The 23,474-nt window shown below is 36.8% G+C and overlaps 1 protein-coding gene and 1 pseudogene across 1 annotated transcript; one reads left to right on the top strand and one right to left on the bottom strand.

Moving 5' to 3' along the window:
• LOC125473800 overlaps positions 1-1,201 on the top strand; it is a 58,845-nt pseudogene extending 57,644 nt beyond the window's left edge.
• Positions 1,202-17,284: 16,083 nt separating this feature from the next.
• Positions 17,285-18,946, bottom strand: LOC125473795 (zinc finger BED domain-containing protein RICESLEEPER 2-like). Its single transcript, XM_048577091.1, has 4 exons — positions 18,516-18,946; positions 18,299-18,395; positions 17,443-18,034; positions 17,285-17,346 (listed from the first exon to the last, which is right to left on the bottom strand). Exons 1-4 carry the CDS (start codon positions 18,944-18,946, stop codon positions 17,285-17,287), a joined length of 1,182 nt encoding a protein of 393 aa, XP_048433048.1.
• Between the last annotated feature and the right edge of the window lie 4,528 nt (positions 18,947-23,474).

The raw sequence follows: 23,474 nt of genomic DNA, 5'->3' as shown, positions 1-23,474 counted from the left end.
AATCCGTCATGTGCGTGGTTTTATCACAAAATGCCTCGATATTAATTAAGAGTAAGGTAATTCTATTTAAACCCCTTTGGTTTTCTTCACCCCACCGATGTGGGACTTTAACACACCTTAGGTCTTTGTTATTCTTTGTCGACTCAGAATATAATTTCTCCAACTGCAAGAAAAATTATTGCGGTCGGTACTATTGAACTTCAAATTGCTCAGGGTTCTAAAGTTTGAGCACATACATTCAGGTGGAGCACCTGAATTGCCGACTAGTATTGGGAATCTAGTCCACTTAAGGTTTTTAAGTCTAAGGGGAAGTGATGTACATCGGTTGCCATCATCTTTAGGTAATTTGGTATGTTTGCAAACTCTAGACTTACGTTTGTGGGGGTTGTGGCGGAGGAAAGAACCAAATGTGATTCGGAAGATGAAAGAATTGAGACATTTATATTTGCCCCGTGTTTACAAAGGGAGTGGGAATTTATCCTTCGCTACTCTGGGAAATTTGCAGACTTTGGTCAATGTTCAAGGTGCTGATTGTGATTCGACACATCTTGCTAAATTGACCAATCTCAGAGAACTATTCATAGTACATGAGGTGGACAATACGGAGGAAAAGTTGAAATCTACTGGCATCACATTTAACCACCTTCGATCTCTATCTGTGAGCTCTGATTTAGAACTTGCACCAATGAATATGGTATTGAGCTTTCCTCATATATGTAAACTTCAACTGGAGGGAAAAGTCAGAGATCAATCAATTGAACATCTCCGGAACTATCGGAGCCTCACTAACATGAGGCTGTCTGAAACTCAACTAGACTTGGACAATCTTAAAATACTTGAGAAGATCCCAAACTTAAGAATGCTATAGTTTGGTCTTGCTACTTGCATGTATCTTTCAGAACTAGTTGTCTCAGAAGAAGGCTATCCTAATCTTGAATTTCTCTCACTTGATTCGCTGTGGGAATTAAAGAGTTGGAGCATAGAGAAAGGAGGCTTGCGTAGTCTCTGCAGATTGTCTATTCACTATTGCTTGGAATTGACGGCAGTTCCTGAGGGGCTTCAGTATGTTACTACCCTCAAGGAATTAACAATCAAATCTATGCATCGGAGATTCTGTAGTAGGCTTGGGGAAGGAGGAGAGGATTTCTACAAAATTCAACATGTGCCTTTGGTTGTCTTCACAGATATTCGGGAGGACTGAATAACTGGTAAGTATACCACTTATATTTTGTGTAACTTTTCTTTGCTATTTTTCTGGGCTTCTAATGGAAATGCCAATCTCGCAAAATTAGGTGAAAATTCTGTTGTTAATAATTGAAGGCATCGATGTGATATATCATATGTACAGGTATATGATTGCTTAATTTTGTTTTATACTTGTTAGGTCATGGGAAAACGAGAAAGGGAAGCAGTGTTGGAAGCCGTAAGGTTGGGCGCCTCTCAGAAATCGGGAGTGAACAAGTATTTATTGTTTCAAAAATAAAAACACACGAATTTGATTAGCAGCTACTCAGTAACGTTTATAATTTGTTACGACAAATAATGAGTACATAACACAACTTGCTTAGGATGCTCCATTTAATTCATGTATTAACATTAGTAGCTACCATTTATGAAGAAATTGGCCTTTTTTTTTACCTCATTTTGTATATTTTGATGATGAGAAGAAAGTGTTTAGGTGTTGTATGTTAATTGTGAGGATCCTCACATTACATTCGTTCATTGTACATCGTACAGTTATAAATCATTGTAAATTTTTTTATTTAAAATTAAATATAAGCAGTACCTAACGAAAACTGACTGCATGATTTATGATAAATGAATGTAACTAGAGGATCTCTGGAATCCTCACAAAGAGAATCCGGCGAGTATCCTCTCTTCTATGTTAAAAAGGTTAGAGAGAGAGAGAGAGAGAGAGAGAGAGAGAGAGAGAGAGAGAGAGAGAGAGAGAGAGGGATTACGACAAGAAAAAAAGGGGGGGGGGGGGGGGGAGAGAGAATACTTAAAGAAAGGAAATAGAGAAAAAGTGGTTGGGGTGCTACAGCAATAAAACCTTTCGCAGGAAACTGCATAGAAAACACTGCACATAAAAGCATGAATGTACGAGCAGCAAACCATACCAATATATAAAGATTTTGTTATGAATACTATTATACAGTATTGCCGCATATCAGCCGTATTTTAGGGAAATTTTGATACTAAAGGAGTAAAGAAAGCTCCCCAAAAAGCATGGATGTATGAGCAGCAAACAAGACCAACATATTAAGATTGTGTTTTAAATATTAATACACACTGTTGCCGCATATCAGCCGTATTTTAGCGAAATTTTGATACTAAGGAAAGCTCCACAAAAAGCATGAATGTATGAGCAGCAAACCAGACCAATATATTAAGATTTTGTTTTGAATACTATTACTCACTGTTGCCCCATATCAGCCGTACTTTAGGAAATTTTTGATACTAAACAAAGCTGCACAAAAAGCATGGATGTATGAGCAGCAAACCAGACTAGCGTATTAAGATTTTGTTTTGAATACTGTTACACACATCGTTGCCGCATATGAGCCGTATTTTAGGGAAATTTTGATACTAAAGAAAGCTACATAGTGCTGAAATCATGGTGCAGATAAACTTTTTTTTTTTTTTTTTTAAAAAGAATTTTAAACAGCAATAAATTTGAATGGTTTTTTATTTATTTTTCGGTATAACAGACATTCAATCATATAATTGTAAAATACCAAATCAAATAAGATATTTCAGGGCCATTTTGGTATCCTATTAAAAAAATTTCATAATTTCACAAAACATTTCTTAAGAACATCTCTTGTAAACAATTTTCTTTAAGATTCAAAAACTTGTTTGATATGATGTTTAAAATTGTTTTTAAATCTTAAACTTAAACTGAACAAAGAAATCCAAAGAGTGACAGTCCCAGGAGAGGGAGAAAAAGAAGAGAGGACAAAAAAAAAGAAAAAAAAAAAAGAGAGGATCGGAGGAGATAGGGAGAAGAAAGACGATAGCGGATTGGAGGAGAGAAGAAACTAATAGAGAGGAGAGAGAAAGAAGAAAAAAAGAGAGGAGGAGAGAGAATGAGGAGAAAAAGAGAGAGATTCGAAGTGAGAGGGAAGGACAGAGAAAAGGAATGAGTAGGTTTTAAATTTAAAAACTCTAGAAACTTACTATTAATGTTTTTAGATAATAAGTTTTTTTTTAAGTTAATCATGAGTTCAGTTTTTTTAAATATTTGGAAGGGTGAAATGCTAGTTACCTGCCACTAGGAAGTAGGAAGGATCATCTTAAAACCCCAATTACTAATGGAGTGATGCCTTCTCATGAACGTGCCACCCAAACATATTTGGAAGGCTGAAACGCTAGTTACCTGCCACTAAAAAGTAGGAAGGATCATATTTTGACTGCATGGGACTTTAATCCCGATTGTTATGAACCGACCAATTCAGCCTGCAAGTCCTGTTCGGATCTCTCTTCCCTTCGGAATTTTACTCAAAGCTGACATAAGCTAATTTGCTTTTAGGGGTGCTTGCGACAATTGTTCACGCACTCAACAATTAATGTTGTGCCACTCAGTGACCGAAAGTCAAGCAAAAATGTCCGCACAGGCTTACTAAAATTTGTTTTGGAAATTTCCCCATATATAGAAACTATGTCACCAGACACCGGCAGCCTGAAATGAAGGCGTGCGGAAACAGAAAAAGATAAGCTTGATGCAATTTGTTCAACGGAGAGCTGTACACAGTACATGTACATACATCATAAAACCGGATACACTTTACACACACCAAATGCATCGGGATTAAAGCAAATCAATGACGTCTTCTAACTTTAACAGTCGTATGTTTTGTCTCACTCTGACTGTGCCAGCGACTTGTGCATCAGGATGAGTAAATTCACTACATTCGCACTATATTTTGTCTCACTCACCGCATTAGTGTTCGGTCAATCAGAATGAGATTAAATTCATTACATATCTCACTCTGATCACGTTAGTTTTATGTGTCCTAGAGCAAAAAACATCAATTATCTATTCTAATCCTAATCCATTTCTCTAACATTGATCACTTAAACACACCTGATGAAATCAAATTCGTCAAGTATCGGCACACTAATCATTTTATTTGTTGATGCACAAAGTTAATGAGATTTTAGAACAACGTAAAGTATTAAGTTTGTGACCTTCATTCGGTTGCTCTGGTTCCCTAGTGATGATGATGTGTAAAGAGATAGAGGTAGGAAAGCAAACACAAGATGTATGTGGTTCCTTAAGTTTGGCTACATCCACAGAGTAAAGGAGTTCTCATTAACAGTGAAGGGTTTATACAACTACATAAGTTTAAGCATAATCACCATTAGTGGGTTCTAATGGCTAGTTTAAGTACAATAATGATATTCATCATTAATTGTAGGACAATGGTCTTCTTTTATAGTTAAGGAGAGTCTCCAGCTTTAGTCCGCAGTCGATATGGGACTCTAGGAGTTTATTTTTACGTTGACATGTGTCGTGATGTGATTGGCCTCCTGGGCGGAGGGAAATTCTTGTGCTTTGGTAGAGGTGCCTTAACATGAATCCCTCAGTGAGTCCTTGAAGGTATGAAGTTGACCGGTGCTTGGTAGTTTCGGAATTGGTCAAGTATGGTACAAACTGTACTCCCCTAAGTTCTAGAGTGAGGAAAGCTTCTCGGTTGGGGACTTGAAAAATCCAAGTCACTAAGTAATCACGAAACTTCTAAGTACCACAGTGTAGTATCATATAGTGGGAGTCCCCCAAGTTTCCAAGCGAAGAGGATAGTCGAAGGAGGTGGCTTGACATTCTCGAGTCATTGAAGAAAAAAGACTTAAAAAATTCTCTCCTTTTTTTATTTTTTATTTTATTTTTTTTTTCCGGATGTAACCCAAGTGTGTGTGTGTGTGTGTATTTTTTTTTTTTCTTAAGCCCAATTCCTTCTTTCTTTTTCTTTTTTGTGAGAGAAAAGAAATGTGGTTGAAGCCTTTTCCTTTGTGCACATAGCTTGAATGGTTGAAACTTTTTCCTTTGGACACATAACTTGAATGGTTGAAGCTAGTCATAGGACAACATAAATTAATTTTCCTTCACACTGTCTTGATCAAGAGTGTGTTAAGCTTTTCACAATGTTGTCGTTTGAAGCTTTTTCCTTTGGGCACATAGCTTGAGTGGTAGAAGCTAGTCATAGGACACCATAACTTGATTTTGCTTCACATTGTCTTGATTAAGAGTGTGTGTGAGGCCTTTTACATGTTGTAGTGTTGAAGCTCTTTACATGTTGTAGTGTTGAAGCTCTTTACATGTTGTAGTGTTGAAGCTTTTTACATGTTGTAGTCATTGAAGTTTTTGTAGGTGAAGTTTTTTGGTTGAAACTTTGCAGTTGAAGCATTTTGGCTGAAGCTTTGCAGGTGAAGATTTTGGGTTAAAGCTTTGTAGGTAAAGCATTTTTGGTTGAAGCCTTTTGTATTCCATTGTTGTGAGGAGAAATATTAAAGAGATTTTCTTAAAAGTAAGACTTTCAAAATTTTGTCATAATTTTTATGTCAACATTATAAAGCATTGTACCAAAATTATGAGATGCAAAGAATCCATAAAAAATTCCACATAAAGAGAATTTCCTTCACATTTCTTGTGAGTCTCTTTCTTACTGGAGACTAAGGGAATTGCGTTGGCAAATTTAATGAGTTTTGCTACCTTCGTCTTGCAAATTGCATTACTACGGTTGGTACCTCTTAGGACTGTAGAGGCAGAAGCCTCCCAAAAGTTAAGATTATTAGACCAAACCCCTACTTAATAATAATAGAATAATGTTAGAGAGATTAAATTTGCAAATTAAATGATACGTAACCAAAATGAAATAAGCATGTTAATTAACACTTGAGTAATAATTCAATCATTAATCAACATTTAAGTAATAATAGTAGTCTATAAATTTAGGGGGGTGTATTCAATTGAGATTTTAATTCTTTTAATGAATCCATGTGTATTTAATCAAGATTTTAAGTGATTATCTAAAATTCAATGTGTATTCAATTAGGATTTTAAAATAGTTTATTAAAATCCTTAGAAATCTGGGTGTATTCAATTAGAATTTTAAAGAAGTTTATAACATTCCAGGTGTATTCAATTAGAATTTGAATTTAAAGAATTTGGAAAAGTTGAGGAATTAGAGGGAATTGGTAAGATTTTGTAGTTTATTTTAAGCATCCACAAATCTCATATCTCCCCATTAGATTCCGAGGGAATTGAATCAAAATTTTACATGGAATCTCTACAAATTAGTTAAATTCCATAAAAATCCATGGATTTATAAATTCATTAAAATCTCTCAAATTCCCAATTGAATACACCCCTATTAGTTTCCCTAGCATTACTCTAATTCAACCATCCACACTAGCGTCATTTAATTTATAACATTTGGTTTAAAAATTTAGTCTCTCTAACATTAATAATAATAATAATCTATCAAGAGTAATTACTATGCTTTCAAATAATAGATAAGGTTGAATAGAACCAAATGCTTGTATTGAAGAGTTTTGCGTTGGACAACTGACTACGTTAGGTCAAGACATATCACGTCCACTTGAAAATATGCACGACTAGGTTTCATGACAACTTATAATAGTTGCAAAGTTTGATGTTATCGAGAACTTTAGTGACACAAGGTTTGTTGCATGTATCGCCCACGAATACAAAAAATTGTTGCATCTCATCGGTCATTGATGAAGGGCAGTTAGCGGATCAGCAACATCGCAATAGCGCCTTGAGGTGATGAGCATTCACCCAATCAACCAAAATATTCCTCTCATCTTTGAAAACTGATAAGGATTCTTTCTGGATTCTCTTTTTTAGAGATCTTCACATCATATGCGTTTATCATACATTGTACGGTCAGTTTTCGTTAGGTAACTTATGTTTAATTTTAAATAAAAAAATTTAAAATGATTTTTGGCCGGACAATGTACGATGAATGGATAGAATATGAGGATTCCTAGGTTCCTCACAAAGAGAATCTGGATGGATCCAAATCCTTTGAAAAGAAACCCAAATGTGTCTGAGCATGAGAACTTTGTTCCAAATAGGCAATCTCCTAATCCCAAGACCACCTGCAGCTTTAGGGAGACAAACTTGATCCCAAAAAATTTTAGCATATTGAGTAGTAACTATGGAGCCAAAAATAATCTGAAAAATTGTGAAGTTGACATGAATTTTTTGACAAGAAAGACGAGATTAACCTCAAGGCACACCAGAATCCCCATGCGCATGCAACGGACAATGATAGCTCAATCAAGGAAAAGTCAAATGTGATCATTATAGAATTTATTCAAATTCCCCTCATCACTCCTCATTGATTTTATTAAAGAAGGTAACCTCCAAAATTGCCTATTAATTAGGGAATAATTGTTGTAATAATTGCAAAATATTATTTCACATAATATCTTACAATTATTCACTCAATTACACCATATAAACACCCCACTTATCTCACAAAAATGCTAAGTCATTTGCTACTCACAAACTCCTAAATACATTATTTTCAGAATTCTAACTTTGGAACCAAAGATTCTTTGACCAAAGCACCTTTATTCATCATGGGCATGTGAGGCTTTTGGTCTTAATCGAATGTGTTATTATTTTACTAGTGCATTTCGTCAAAGGAAAAGACGACGGAAATTTGCATCCACAGTAATCTTTCCAGCATATAAGAACGCTCTCATCCGTTGCTCGATATCAGTAAATTTTTTTTGGTAAGAAAAATATGAGAAGCCTAATAAATTTGAATACTGCACAAAGTAGCTTGAATGAGCTGAACGCTCCCAGCAAAGGAAAGAGACTTATTCTCCCAAGATTTTATTTTGGATTCAGTTCTTTCAAGTAGAAGGGAAAAATCATGGTAAGTTAGCATAGTAGTGAAGATAGGAATGCCCAAATACCTTGTCGGTGTGACGCCAATCCGAAAGTTGAAGCAATTCCAAAGAATATCTTTAAGGTCATCGTCTACCTCTGCCATAAAAATATTGCTCTTGGATGCATTTGCCTTAAGACCAGACAAATCTTGAAAATAGTTCATCGCTTCTCGAAGAACAGTAGCAGACAGAAGATCTCCATGACTAAAAAGCATCAAATCGTCGGCAAAACACAAATTAGCAAGTTGTAACTTATCACATTTCCAATGAAATCTAGAGAGAGGAGAATGTTGAGCTTTGGATTGGATCACCTTTGTCAAAACTTCCATAGCAATAACAAATAGGAACGGGAACATGGGATCCCCCTGCCTTAGACCTCTCCTACTAGGAAAGAAACCTGCCAAATCACCATTGATAGGCACACGAAATTTAGTACTTGAGATATATGTGTGTGTGTGTGCGCGTGTGTGTGTGTACACGAATCCACTCAATAACTTTAACAGGGAAGTTGAAAGCTGGAAGAGTGCTGAGGATGAAGTCCTACTCAGGGAATCATAAGTCTTTCTTAAGTCAACTTTGAGCGCACACCTCGGAGGACCATATTCCTTGTGGTAGTTTCTAAAAAGCTCTTGAATCACCAAAATATTATCCCTAATTTTCCGCCCAGCCACAAAGGCAGATTGATTTGAGCTAACGATAAAGGGCAGCACCACCTTAATACGATTAGCTAGTAATTTTGCTATAATCATGTAGAGAAAGTTACAGCACGAGATAGTCTGAAGTCATCAAAAGAAGGAATGGAATTCTTAGGAACAAGAGACAAAATAGTAGAATTTAACTCGTTCAAGAGCTTTCCAGAAGAGAAGAATTCCTGGATTGTAAGAGTTACATCTCGACCAATAACGGGCTACGTTTTGCGATAAAAGTGACCGTTGAGACGATAAGGACCGGGGGACTTGTTCAGATTTAAAGACATGCACGCCGAGTAGATTTCTTCCGAGGTAAGGGCCTTGCACAACTCATCAACCTGAGTGTTACTTTTCGGATTCTCAATGAGATCACTTAATTGGCAACCGAAGGTGTCTGATTCCCAACCGAGTTGCTCAAGAGTGATTGGGAAAACCTGACTTCCTCTGCTTTAAGTTCATTCTCATAATCTGTCATAGCACCATCAACTCTAGAAATAGAAACAATTTTATTCCTATTTCTTCTGTTTGCAATCGTCTTGAAAAAGAAGTAGAAGTTGCTCTTGAAATTAGAGAAAGTTGTTGCACATAAAAAGTCTTGCTCGACCCTTTTTCCGACATGTAATTGGAAATGGTAATAACACCTTTTTTGGCAACACAACTAGCATCCTCTTCATCATTTGGCTCTCATTCGGGACCCCGAAGATAAGGGGGCTGCCGGAATTAATGTAAATGCTCTGGCCAGTTGTGTAGTGAATGGCACTCTATAGAATTGGCCTTCTATTACAGATGAGATTAGTTTGGGGATCAATATTTTAGTTGACGATTTGTTACCTAATTCCAGCCTAAAGCATAAAGTTAGATGGCTTCTTGTAGGTAATGGTTGTTTTACTACTCATTCGACTTGGCATCAATTTCGGGTTCCCAAGCCTATCGTCCCTTGGCATAAAATTGTTTGGTATGGTCAGAATATTCCTAGAATAGCCTTCATTTTGTGGTTAGCTATCAAACGTCGAATGGCTACAAAAAATAGGTTTCAGTCCTATGCTCAAATTTTTTATGTTAGATGTTTTCTGTGCTTGTCGGATAATGAATCAGTGGAACACCTATTTTTTTTTTCATTGTTCTTACAGTTGTGGAATTTGGAGTAGTTTGAAGGGAAAGTGTGGGGAGATTTGTCTTAGGCTTCCTTGGCATGACTTCATTTGATGGGCTTCTCCTCAATGGCGTGGAACTCACCTTTCTACGTAGACAAAGAAGACTTGTCTGTCTGTTGCTGTTAACTATCTGTAGAAGGAGAAGACTAATAGGATTTTAAAAATGAGTACTCTCCCCCCATGATTATCCTCAAATCAATCATTAGATATTATTAGAAGTAAATTGATTTCCTTGGACCAAAAGCCTTCTCCAGATAACTTGCATATTTTTATGGAGTGGAGACTTCTTGGATTGAATGTCCGTCCTTGAAGCTCCCGTGTTGGCCCTTTGAAGGGCTTCTCGGCTCGTGTTGTTGTTGCTCGCCGTTCCTTTTGGACTGCTAGTGTTTGTCGTCTTTCTTTTCTTTCTTCTGCCTTTGTTTTTGCTCTTTTAATAAAATTTGAATATACAAAAGAAAAAAAAAAAAAAAAAATCTCAACAGCATAATCTTAAGAAAACCAAATTTTCTCCAAAGTTGGAAGCCCAGTGTCCAATTTAGGCCCGTTATCTTCCATTTTTAAGTGAATGGAGAGACAATCAAAACTCACAAGGATAAAGATTTTTTTTTCCATTTAATTGTCGTTTCTTTGTCAAAACTACATTTCAAGATTTTTAATTTTTGAATGAGAGAAATATATGACCAATTTTAATTTTTTTTTTTTAACTCTTTGTGAGAGGTCTAAGATACGAATTTTGTAAATCACGAGTTCGTAACCTATTTATCCCTCCACCCCTTAGCATAAATAATATCGTTGCATAAAGAAATGCCTTTTGTATTTTTATTTTTGTAGACAAGTAATACCACCATCATAATGTATCTTTACTATTTTGATCAACCATTTTGAAAAATTGTCCTTTATGTTATAAATAGCTAAAAGTGAGTATTTGCTAGAAATCGAAGTAGAACAGGAGCAATGTATCACATTGTTTATTTGTGTAACTATATCAGACAATGACTGTAGGTAAAGAGAGTGGAGGGAGATTGGTATTATTATTCACTTTTGATCTTGTATGTCATAATGAGGATACAAACATGCCTCTATATATAGAGGTTTTGATCCGACAACACCTTACATGGATGAAGAAAAATTTTAAAAACCTCCCTAAGACTTTTTCACCTAAAATTTTCAATGGTTGTCACCAAAGTCTATTTTGGTTTGCTTCCTCATACAATCATATGTGTGGCATTGACAGTATATTTCAAAACACTCTCCCTTGAATGCCCACATATCAACATTAGTTGCCTCATTAAAACCTTGTGAGGAAAAATCCCAATGGGAAAAAATTGTAGTGAAGGAAAATTAGTATAACTTTGCTTGGATTATTGATAAGTTGTCGAGTATGCTGATAAACCTTGATATGAAAAACCTAGTGGCAAAAATCCTAACCAAAGGAAAAAGAGTACAACATGCATGTATCATGGATGTTCCCTCGGATGTGTACCTCCCCTTGATTTCGTGTTCTTCAATCTGATTGATTAATAAGTCGACGTAATCCGATACCATGTACCAACTTTTGAATTGTACACTTTGGTAGAGATTTGGTGAATAGGTCTGCCAAATTGTCATTGGAATGGATTTCTCTAACTTCAATAAATTTAGCCTCTTGAAACTTATGTGTACTAAAAAACTTTGGAGATATTTGTTTAGTCTTATCACCTTTGATGAATCCTTCCTTCATTTGAGCAATACATGTCGCATTATCTTCATAAAAGATAGTTGGAGTGTTTGTCTTTGAAGGTAGACCACATGAATTTCGGATGTGATGGATCATTGATCTTAACCAAGAACATTCACGACTGGCTTCATGGAGAGCAGGCATTTCTAAGTGATTGGAAGATGTGGCAACTAATGTTTGCTTCGTTAAGTGCCATGAGATTGTTATATTCCCATAAGTGAGCACATATCCAGTTTGTGAGCGGACTTTATGCGGATTAGAGAGAAAGCCAACATCTACATATCCAACAAGATTTGGTTACTTGTAGGTTTCATGGAGTACAGAAGGCCCATGTCTGTTGTCCCACGAAGGTATCGTAAAACGTCTTTGACTCATTTCCAATGTCTCATTGTTGGAGCAGAGTTCTACCTTGCTCACAAATAGACTGAAAAAGTTATATCTGGTCTGGTACATTGTGCTAAATATAATAAAGCACCTATTGCACTCAAATATGGTACTTTTGGACCAAGGACCTTTTCATCATATTCTTTTGGGCAAAGTACATCTTTCTATATGTATCTGCCTTCATTACCTATTTATATACATTATTTTCATATTAACTTATCTGTTGCTTTGATCTGTTTGTGTTTCCTTTGTAGCATGTCGTCGAACCTACTTTAAAAATCTTATGTAACCCCAAACCCTGCCACAGCATTCTTGTTATGAAAGTGAGAGAGCTTAGAAGCAGCATAGTCTCAAACGAGGATTGGGAGTTTTTTTTACATCATTAGCAAGAGGGTGTGCTTTTCCGCTCTTTCTACAGCCCTTTACGCTTTTCCTGGCTCGGCATGCTAGCTTTAGCTCTATGGATAACATTTTCGATGTCCAGACTAGTAACAGCATCATCCGTCAAAGGTGACTCTCAATCCTACCAACAATGCCTTGCTGGCCTCATTATTACTGGTGTGGAATCCCATCTTTAGCACTTGCTCCAATGTGGAGCCATCTAGAGTGAACAGTACTGGTCCAACCTCAATGTCATTTGGATTGGCGAATTTGTTGACATATAGGCACCAGTGTGTATTAGTATTCACGGACTCTCGTGTGGCCTCTTCCAGACTCAAACTTTCTAGAGTGAACTCCATGGCAAAGTCAGCTGGCACTAATCCCTTGATGGTAATCTTTGATTTGTAAATTAGGCCATGTTGCCCCAGCTCGATAGCCTATTTGTTGACTCTAATGGATCCATTTGGATCATGGAGGATCGATTAAAGTGTGAATTCCTTATTGCCATGTCATCACCAAGACCTGGAATGAATAGAAATAAAGCCTGAGCTTCCTTGCCGCCATGACCAAGGCTAGGATCAACTTCTCCATCTTACGAGTATCTCGCCTCTGGTCCGAGAATAGCTTTCGACACGAAGTATACAAGTATCTAGCCTTCCAGGTCTTCTCATACTAAAGCGATGCTAACTGCAACCTCAAATACAACTAAATACAAGTATAAGTCCTTACCAAGGATAGGTTTCATACAGAGGGGTGAGGACAAGTATTCCTTCAGCTTAAGAATATTTATTCACACTCCTCGCTCCATAATAATCCTTGATTCTTTTTAATGGCATTAAAGAAAAACTTGCACCTATTTGTTAGTTTAGAAAGAAACAACTAAGCAATGCAGCCCTGTGCGTAAAGCTTTATATTTCTTTCACCTTCTACGAGGACCATCTCAACGATGGCTCTTATCTGCCCTAGATTAGCCCTGAATGCCTTTATTGGTCACCAAGTATTCTAAGAATTTGCCAATTAACATACACTACTCCTGATTAAGTTTCATTATATCATGCCTCTTCCCCCAGTAGTATGCGACGTACCTTTATACAAGTTTCTTAGTGTCTTGATGCATGGTTTGCTAGTAGTAGCCTGAGTTAAGAGCTTTATGAGGTAAGGAACGACCTCTAGAGTGGTTGCAATAAACGTTTTTGTGGATCATGTTCAACACCTTCAGGTCTTCAAGAGGCGCCACACTTTCATGCTTCTTCCGGTAAAAAAGTTCGGCTCCCCAAGTATTAAGCCATGGGCCAAAATCCTTCAGTTACCTAATTCTTGATAAAGACTATTGTGACTAATTCCGAGAAACACCGGCGTAAGTCATCATGCACCCATTTACACCAGGGTAGCCAAACCCATCCACTTTTGGATATTCCGGCAGTTTACTCTCTCCCAGAGGAAAACAAATGCTGAGAAGGATGTAAAATATTACTTTATCCTCTCCTGGAGGAGACTAGACCCTGAGAAGGGTGTAAAAGGTCAATTTACCCTCTCCTGGTGGAGAGCAGTCCCCAAAAAAAGTACAAAAGATCTCCTTCTCTTAGATGAAAACATGAAAGTTGTTGTTGAGTATGCAGTCAAGCAATGTTTAGGAATGATTTCTCTAATTTTCATTGAAAATAAGTGAAATGTATCAAACTTAGTGCTTCATTATTCATAGTTTCTGCTTCCTTCTTACAATGTCTTCTTCTTCAAGGATGTTGTGGGAAATCAAGGAGCAAGAGAAAGAATTGTTTAAACAAGGGGAAGAAATATTCAATCTCCAGGTGGCCCAAAATGAGATGGAAGAAAAAGAGGATGAGGAGTGTAGAAGGAGAGATGATGAAGTAAGAAGCCAAAGAGCCTCACATTCCCGTCGAGTCATCCAAGTTGTGGCTTAGATCTACAGGTCCAGTGATTCCGCAAACCTTGATGGAAGCAGGCAACGACGAGGTATGGATCTCTTGGATGATTATTTTGTCTGTAACAGTGCATTCCTTGATACGTACTTTAAACACTGTTTTAGAATGGAATGATATTTATTCAACAAAATCATGATTGTTATTTGCAACCATGATTATTACTTTGTGCAACAGAAGGATGTTTTTGGTGTTATGGGCCTCATTCTTGAGCAAAAAATTACTGCTGCCTTGCGGATGCTTGCATATGGAGCATCTGCATACCAAGTGGATGAGACAGTAAGGATGGGGAAATCAACCATTCTTGAGTCCCTGATGAGGTTTTGCTCCGCAATTGAATCTCTCTACATCGCAGAGTACCTCCGGAAACCTTCTGAGATGGACTTGCAAAGGCTTCTAAAGAAGGCTGAGATGCGAGGGTTTCCTGGGATGATTGGAAGCATCGATTGTATGCACTGGGCCTAGAAAAACTGTCCAAGTGCATGCCAAAGAGCTTATGGAGATAGAAAATGAGCAAAAGGTATCATTTTGGAGGCAGTGGCATCATTTGATACATGGATTTGGCACGTTTTTTTTCGGTGTTTTGGGGGCTCAAAATGACCTCAATGTCCTTGCCAAATCCCTAGTGTTTAACAATCACCTGCAAAGAAAAGCACCAAGAGTCACGTACTGGGTCAATGGACATAAGTACCACAGGCCACACTACCTAGCAGACAACATTTACCCAAGGTGGTCATCGTTTGTCAAAACAGTGCCACGTCCGTGAAGTGCAAAGGAAAAACACTTTACAAGCTGTCAAGATGGGTGTAGGAAGGATGTGGAGTGTTCTTTTGGTATCCTCCAAGCTCATTGGGCAATTGTCAGGGATGCTGCTAGAATGTTTGATTTAGAGTCGCTTCGATTCATCATGATGACGTGCATCATTCTTCACAATATGATTGTGGAAAATGAGTATGATTATGATGTCGTTGATGAATATGAGCCAGACACGATGAACAATTCCAAAACACAAATAATTGTGCTCATGATGCCACCGAAAAACCCGTGCAACATGAGCCATTACAAAGGGATGGATGTTACAATGAAAGGCTCATTCAACAATATACTGCGATTCAGGACCCATATATGCACAATGCCCGACAAATTGATTGATAGAGCACCAGTGGGAATTGAAACAAGCTCAAGAAACTTAAGTTCATTTAGTGTGTTTGTTTTTATTTGGTGTGTTTATTTAATTTTATTTGGTGTGTTTGTAATTTTATTTGGTATGTTTATGTAATTCTATTTGGTGAGTTTATGTCATTTGAATAAAGATTCTCTTAGTTTAAATAAATTACCAAATTAAACAAATATACTCTTAGTTTAAATAAAGTACTATATTCAATAAATTGGAAACAACATAAAGTACTCTATTAAATAAATAAGAAATTACAACCCAAAGTGATTGGAAAATTATGGGCTCCGATTACAAACAAAGTGATTGGAAAATTATGGACTCGTGAATGGAAAATCATCACCTAACCAATTTGTTGTGCTAGGACCATCTCCTCTTGCTCTCACTTCTCTTGCAAGGCTTATTCACACCACGTCCGCTTTCTCCAAATTCCAAAAAAAATTAGAATTTGGAGACTTCCCTTCTAAAGGTGTGTTCATAATGTCACGATCTCGTTGAACCCTTCTTTCTTCTCTAATCTCTTCCCTTTCTTGCCTAAGTAGCTCTCTTTCTCTCTCATTAGCTTGAAATAATCTCTCAACAACTGCAGTTTTTGCCTCCTCTCTAGCCTTATCAGCCTCAAATTTAGCCATTTCCCACGCCAAAGTCAATTCACCTTGGCAAACAAGTTCTTCCATATATTTTGCATAATCATTCTTGGAAGCACTCCCTTTTCTCTTTGAAGCTTTCTTATCTTGAGGCCTAATTGGATAGCAGATCGACCTCGACGCTTGTTCAGGGGGGCTTTCCGGCACTTCTTCTACGTCATCTTCATGAACATGCGAGGCATGATCGGGCATAGAGTGTAGAGGGGTACTGTTCATGATAACTTCTTGACCGACAAACACAACTCTTAATTTAGGACAATTTTTGACAATATTCCAACATTCCACCGGTTGAATGATTTTTTTTGCTTTTGGTTTTGGCATTTTACCAAACTTGTGCTTGAAGTGTCTACACAATGCGGGAGAAGAAATAATTATAATCGAAGTAGCTAATGTAAATTTGGGTATAGTACAAATAAATAAATAATATATTGTTACCTGATCCGCTAAATTTTCCCCACTTCGAAGATTACTATTAGCTTGTGCCAAGGCATCTCTCCACATGCTAAACGATTGGCTGAGTATTCTCCAATGATTGGACATCGATTCTTTGGTTCTTTTCCCACCAATTTTCTCAAGATAATTTGTATGAATAAGACTCCACATTTCTTGCAACTGCATCTCATTACTCGTAATTGGATCATGAGTAACTTCAACCCAGCTAGAACACAATGTAACATGTTCAATAAGCGTCCAATTCGTACCTGTATCTAGGGCTAGGTTCGGTTCTTAATGGTTCAGTTTTTTGTCAAAAGTGAAATCGAACCGAAATTTCGGTTCGGTTTTTTTTTTTTTCGGTTTTGGCCTGGTTTTGGGTTTCATTTTTTTTTCCCCTCAAAAAAAATGAAAATTTTTAAAATATGAAAGAAATTTTAACATCTCCAAGACTCCAACAATCATAAGGGAAGTTACCAGTGATGTTTCCTTTTTTCCAGGGATGGGTCACGGGGGAAGTTACTAATTAATCTAAAAACATAAAGTCTCGTAAAAGTCTAAAAAAATGAAAAATTTTGAAATATGAAATTTTAACATCTCCAACAATCATAACATAAGAATTCCAACTAGAATCAAAGATAATGAAAATAAACATTTAAAGTCCAACTAGAATATCAAGTCTTCCAAAGTCCAAACTTAAAATAAACATCAAAGTTTAAGTCTTCAAAAAGTCCAAATTTAAACATCACACAAGTCAAGTCAAGTTAATAAACCTTCAAGGTTTCATCATGAACTTCATGTCTTGCACAAATAAAATCTTCCAAGTCCTCAAGCTCAAGCTCAACGCTTAGGCAGCCTAAGAGGCAACATAGCACCTTTCTTTGAGCTTCCACTTGCCATTTCTACATGCAAATAAAAAAAGAAAGAACATGATGTAAAGCAAGCATGCAATCTAATTAAATTAGTCTAACAAAACCAAATGCAATAAGTAAAATTACCTTTCTCAACTTCTTCACAAAACTCAATCTCCTCAATGGTTGGCTCATGATGTAATGCTACATGAATTGACCTAAGACAATTTCGTGTACATATCAAAGCCTCCACCATTTTTGGACTCAACGAACTACGATATGGATCAATTATTCTTCCACTTGTGCTAAGGGAGGATTCCGAAGCGATGGTTGATACAGGAATAGCTAAAATCTCTTTTGTAACTTGTGCCAAAATAGGATACTTAGAAAGCCTATTCACCCTCCACCAATTCAAGATATCAAAGTTTGCCTCTTCTTCCCGTTCATTAGGATCCGAAAGATACCTATCGAAATCATTGTGCACAATACGGGCTCTCTTTGCTTTTCTCATTTCACTTTTCTCTTTCAACTTTCTTTCAATCTCTGTCATGCTTGATAAAGGATCTCCACTTATAGTTGCCGATTGAGAACTACCACCACTACTTGTGCTTTGTTGTGTTTCAAAAAACAACTCTTCATGAATTTTGTAAAGATCAAATAATAAATCTTTCACCGCATTGGTTGCAATTTCAACTTTTTCCTCATCCTTGCCATATAGTAACTCATAATAATCAACCACCTACTCCAATTGATGGCGAGGATCAAGCACAAGTGCAACAAAAACATATTGATTCATATCCTCAATTGAAACCCAATATTTGTCACATTTTTCTTGCATCAACATGGAGATCATAGACAAGAATTCATTATCTTTGTTTTCAAGGAGAAGACTTTTGATCTTAAACAAATCACCGAAAGTAGTATGAATTGTTGGAGTATTACAACAACACACTTTTAAAGTGACTTCATAGAAAGGTCTCAAAAAGGATGCAAATATTCCTGCCTTACTCCAATCATGAGTAGAAGGTGGCCCCTCCCTTATATTATCATGATTTTCTGTAGTAAAGAAAGGAAAGTAATGACCATCATCTACTTTCAACCTATCAAAAGCCATATTGAACTTCAAAGACGATTCCAACATTAATAATGTAGAATTCTACCTGGTAGGGACATCTAAAATCACAAGCCTTTTGCTTTCTATTCTCACTTTCTCAACACACCTTGTAAAGCTCTCCAACCTTTGAGGGGAAGATCTTCCATACCTAACTGCATTACGAATGCTTTGTATGGCAGTATTCAACATCTTTATCCCATCATTCACCACCAAATTAAGAATATGAGCAACACACCTCATGTTCAAATATTTTCCATCGTGCAAAAGTGCATTAGGAATTCCTCGCCCACTTATTCGATGCACCAAATACCTTAAGCTGGAATCATTTGCCGAAGCGTTGTCAACCATAATAGTTAACACCTTCTCTATGCCCCACTCCACCAAACACTCCTCCAAAAGTTGAGCAATGGATTCTCCTTTATGATTTAGAATGACACAAAAGTTCAAAATCTTTTTATGTAACATCCAATCATCATCAATAAAATGAGCGGTGAGAACCGTGTAATTTGTTTGTTGAATAGAAGTCCATGTATCCATTGTTAGACACACCTTAAATGTCTTCAACTGACTTTTCAATTTCTCCTTTTCAGAGTAAAACAAGCCAAGTACATTTTTAGCTATTATCTTATGACTAGGTACTCTCCACAAAGGACACGCATGCATGCAAAAATGACAAAAACCCTCTCCCTCGACGAAAGAAAAAGGTAACTCGTCTATAATTATCATCTCAATGCAAGCCTTAGTAACTTTCACTTGAGAAAAACCTATAGCTTCCAACTTATCTTTTGTGCCAGCAAAGGTTAAGATCTTTTGCCTATTTACAGCAAATATTTTCTTATTAGGATCGTAGCTCCTACATCTAGCTAAGTGATTTCTTATACTAGTTGTGCCATTTTTATCTGTGTCGGCAATATATGATTTGTTGCAATACTTCCACACTCCTTTAACTTTACCTCCCTCAATTGTCCTATCCAAGTGCTTCCAAATTATAGACCTTTCATGACTTTTTAGTGAATCCAAGAGAGTGTCTTCTTTACTTACTTGATCACTTGAGCAACCTTCTTTTGGAGTTGCATCGGAGGATTGTTTGGATCCACCATAAGTAAGAGGAGCTTGTTAAGTTGCCACCATGGGGAGTTGAGGTGGAGTTGAATCACCAACAATGTCCTTCAAAAATAATAGAAAGAATCATTACAATTAATTATTAAATAAACTGAGACATAAGAACCATAGAGAAAGTATAGAGATGACAACTCACTTGTGATGGAGTAGACGTAGATGAGTTTATTTTTTCACGGGAGCTATTTGATGATCTCATTGAGTTTGAGCTTGAGCTCGAGGCCTTTGATGCACTTGACTTCATCTAATTAAGATAGAAAACATATAATAAGCAAAGGTAGGATGCACATGGAAAAGCTACGGATGCACATAATAAGCAAGGTCTATGACTATAATCCTTCTATATAAAAGCAAGGTCTGACTATAATCCTTCTATATAAAAGCAAGGTCTGACTATAATCCTCAAAAGATACAAAACATATAAGATGGATTAAACTAGTTATTTATAGTCTCAGACACAACAAACTTTAATCATTCTGCTGTTGAGTGACAGATAATTAAAAGTCAAAATCAAACATATTTTGGTTCTCTTTGAAATTTAGTATTACTCGAAATACTAATTTATTTGACATTTGAAAAGTAATCTGCAACTTATAAGTCATAAAGCATTAATCCTAATCTACAACTCAAAACTTATATGTCATAAGTCATAAAGCATTAATCCTAATATGCAACTAATTAATTCTCCTCCCCCTTCTGCTGTCGGTCGACACCTAATTTACCCAATTCAATAACCCTAATTTCCCCAACAGCACCCCCATGTCTCCAATAACCCACATCGACACTCCCCACTCTCTCCATGGACTCGAAAAGACTCACATTATCCCGAGAAAACCCTAGAGTGAAAGCTGTAGAACTAAATCCAGCAGCATACCCAAAACAAATTAATCAAACCCTACGTACTCTCACAAATTAATCAAACTTCAACTAATAGTCTAATAGTGTTCAGAAATGAAGTTACCCAACCAAATCCAGCATACCCAAAACAAATTGCAAAACCATGAAATTGAAAAGCTACATATCAGATTCATCAAAACCAACGAGATTGAAAAACAAAATATGCAAAATGCATCTGGGGGGTGAGAGACTAACCTTGCAAAGGAAGGAGTTTATGGGTCAAGACTCGAGACTCAAAACAGCGAGAGAAAGTCGTGGGTCATGGGTCACCGGTCATGGGGGTGAGAGACTGAGAGTGAGACGGCGACAGCGAGATGTGAGATAGGTCCCAGGTCGCTGGGAAGGAAGAAGATGAACTAGAAAAATGGCGGAGCTGGGAATGAGATGGTCCAAGTGAGAGTACATACAGAGGGATAAGGGAAAGGGAATGAATCAATATGTTTAGGGTTTCAGATTGAAGAAGGCATGCGCCGTGCTACAAATTTGACTGAATGACGCTGTTCAAGGGAAAAAAATATATATTACGTTATAATTAAATATGAAACGACGTCGTTTTGCCTATACTTCGGTTTGGTTTGGTTCAGTCCTGTTTTCGAACCCCAGAAACCGAACCGAACTGAACCAGATTCTGTTTGGTCTAATTTTACACTTTCAGTTCAGTTTTTTTAAGCCTTGGTTCGGTGCTCGATTCGGTTTTCGGTTTTTGATTTTTCGAGCCCACCCCTACTTGCATCATTAGACATTTTGTTGGAAAACAATTGGATTGAAATTTTGAGAGAAATAAAGGAATGTGGTTGAAAGTATTTGAGAAAATATGAAATTGTGGTGTAAGGTAGAAGACAATGAGAAGGTATTTATAGAAAAGTAAAATAATTTTTTTTTAATTCTTCAAATTATTTATTTTTTTTTTACATTTTTTATTCACATAATTAATTTCTGTCATTGGATTAAAAAAATTTTGAAATCCAACCCTCTAGATTGTGCCATGTGGCACAACGGTAATATTTCAGTTTTTTTTCTGTTAATATATTTTTTTTAATTTATAAAGGCGAATAACGTGGACCGTTGATCTCAAATCCAACAGCTGAAATTAATGAAGGTTTTAATTTTTGAAATCCAATGAATGCGAAGAAGCCACGTGTCCCAGCCAATGGTAACATTTTAGATTCTGCGCCACAGGCCCCACATCTGAAAACCTGTCAGGGACGCGCCCCCACGTGCGCTTGAAGTGCATGCGCTTGACACAAAAAAATCTTAAAGATGGCTGACATCGCCCTGACGTCAGCGTTGCATCACCTCCACCTTTGGCCACAAATTTATGCTGGGCCTGTCGCTTGGGCCTCCTCCAGCGCTGATGCCCACATGGGCTGGAGTTCATTGCCCCAACAATTTGGTCCTATGCAATCCACGGTCCATCGGGCTAAAGCCCCTGTTGGACTTGCTTTTAGAGCAGTTCCACTGAAGCAAAAAGAGGCCAGCACCTAGTGGAAAAAAACATGCTAGGACTTAGCCAATCCACTCCAGCCCGTGTGTTTGCCTGGCAACCAGCCCATTTTTGGCAAACTTGGGGACCGGCCTCCTTGTGTTGTTAAGCCTGGCGCGTGTCCTACACGCGCGAGTCATAGCGAGTAAGAGACAACAAAATCAGAGGTAGGGCCCAGCAGCGCAGGCATATTAACCTCTGCCCCGGGTGGGCGACGTGGCCCAATGTCTACCGTTGGATTTCCAATGGTAAAAAAAATTTGAATTTCACTTTTAAATTGGACCGTTCGATCACAGATCAACAGTGCACGTTTTTTCCCCCAAAAAATTAAGAATTTCACTTTTAAAAAATACAGAAATTTTTTAATAAATTCAGAAATTATTATTATTATTATTATTTTATTTTTTAGAAATTTAAAATAAAATTATTATTTTTTATTATTTTATAATAAAAATAATAATATTTTAATAAAATGGACTAGGCTATTTTTTTTAGGGGTGGAGATGCTTTGGCCTATTACTGTTCACTGTGGTCTATTACTGTTCACTTGAGTGGATAAATGGGTTGGGTGCTGGCGCAAAGTCTTTAGGGGTGGAATTGCTCTTAGTGGAATTCAAATTTCATCGAGGAAAGCAAAAGGTTCTGACATTGGTAATCGGCCGGGTTAAATTTGTAGTCTGTTTCAAAATGGGTTGTTGGGTTTAATTTTGGCACATTGTACTTATGGAGGTTTGAAAATTATGACCATATTTGATCGCTCGTATAAGAGACTGGATAAGACTAAAAATATAGACCTGTTTGCTTGAAGAGGTTTTTTAGTGTACCAATAACTCAGTCTCATACACACAAAAATTTCTCGTTTATCATGCCAACATCATTGAACAATGTAGACAATTTATGGTAGCCATACTGTTTGCGTGTTGATTCGTGCCTAATGGGAGAAGGACGTTGTTACAGACGACCTTGCTAATTGAAGTTATAATATGAATTTTGGATATCATTATTTTGAGAACCCACATGAATGGATTGGAACTCATTTGTTTGATTATTTGTTCGGAGTCTCTAAGATTCGAACTGTTTGTAATAATTTATGGGGTAGTTACATTCTGTAACCTCAAGTTTGGATACAACTTCAAACTCTTACATAACCTTTAAAACATTGCAATGTCATAGACAAACTTACTATTTCATTCCAATTTCATGCATCTGTATCATTTTCTGTTATTTCCTCCATTATTTGAATATGTGGAAGTTGTGGACCCCACATATTTGTGCCACAAGGATTAAAAAAATAAATAAATAAAGCCTTAAAATGTTCAAAATTAGAAAATCTCATTTCTGGAAAGAAAAAAAAAAAATCAGCAACGCTTCCCGGATCTCCCAATCTCATTGTCCACTGAGAGTAAATATGGAAATCATGAAAACGTGTCTCAAAATGTTGTCTAAAATGGTGTTCCCCAATTCTAACTCTTTATATAGAGAGATAATTCGATATAACTCCATAAACGTAATCAATTATTAAGGCACTGTCTATAAAAAATTGTACATATTTGTGCCTTTCAAGTT

Source organism: the organism of the source record quoted next, unplaced genomic scaffold (genome assembly GCF_019419815.1).
Source record: "Pyrus x bretschneideri cultivar Hongxiangsu unplaced genomic scaffold, Pyrus_bretschneideri_v1 Contig97, whole genome shotgun sequence".
Lineage (NCBI taxonomy): Eukaryota > Viridiplantae > Streptophyta > Magnoliopsida > Rosales > Rosaceae > Pyrus > Pyrus x bretschneideri.
The sequence above is the reverse complement of the archived record's forward strand: the minus strand, read 5'-3'. Positions and strand labels throughout refer to the sequence as shown.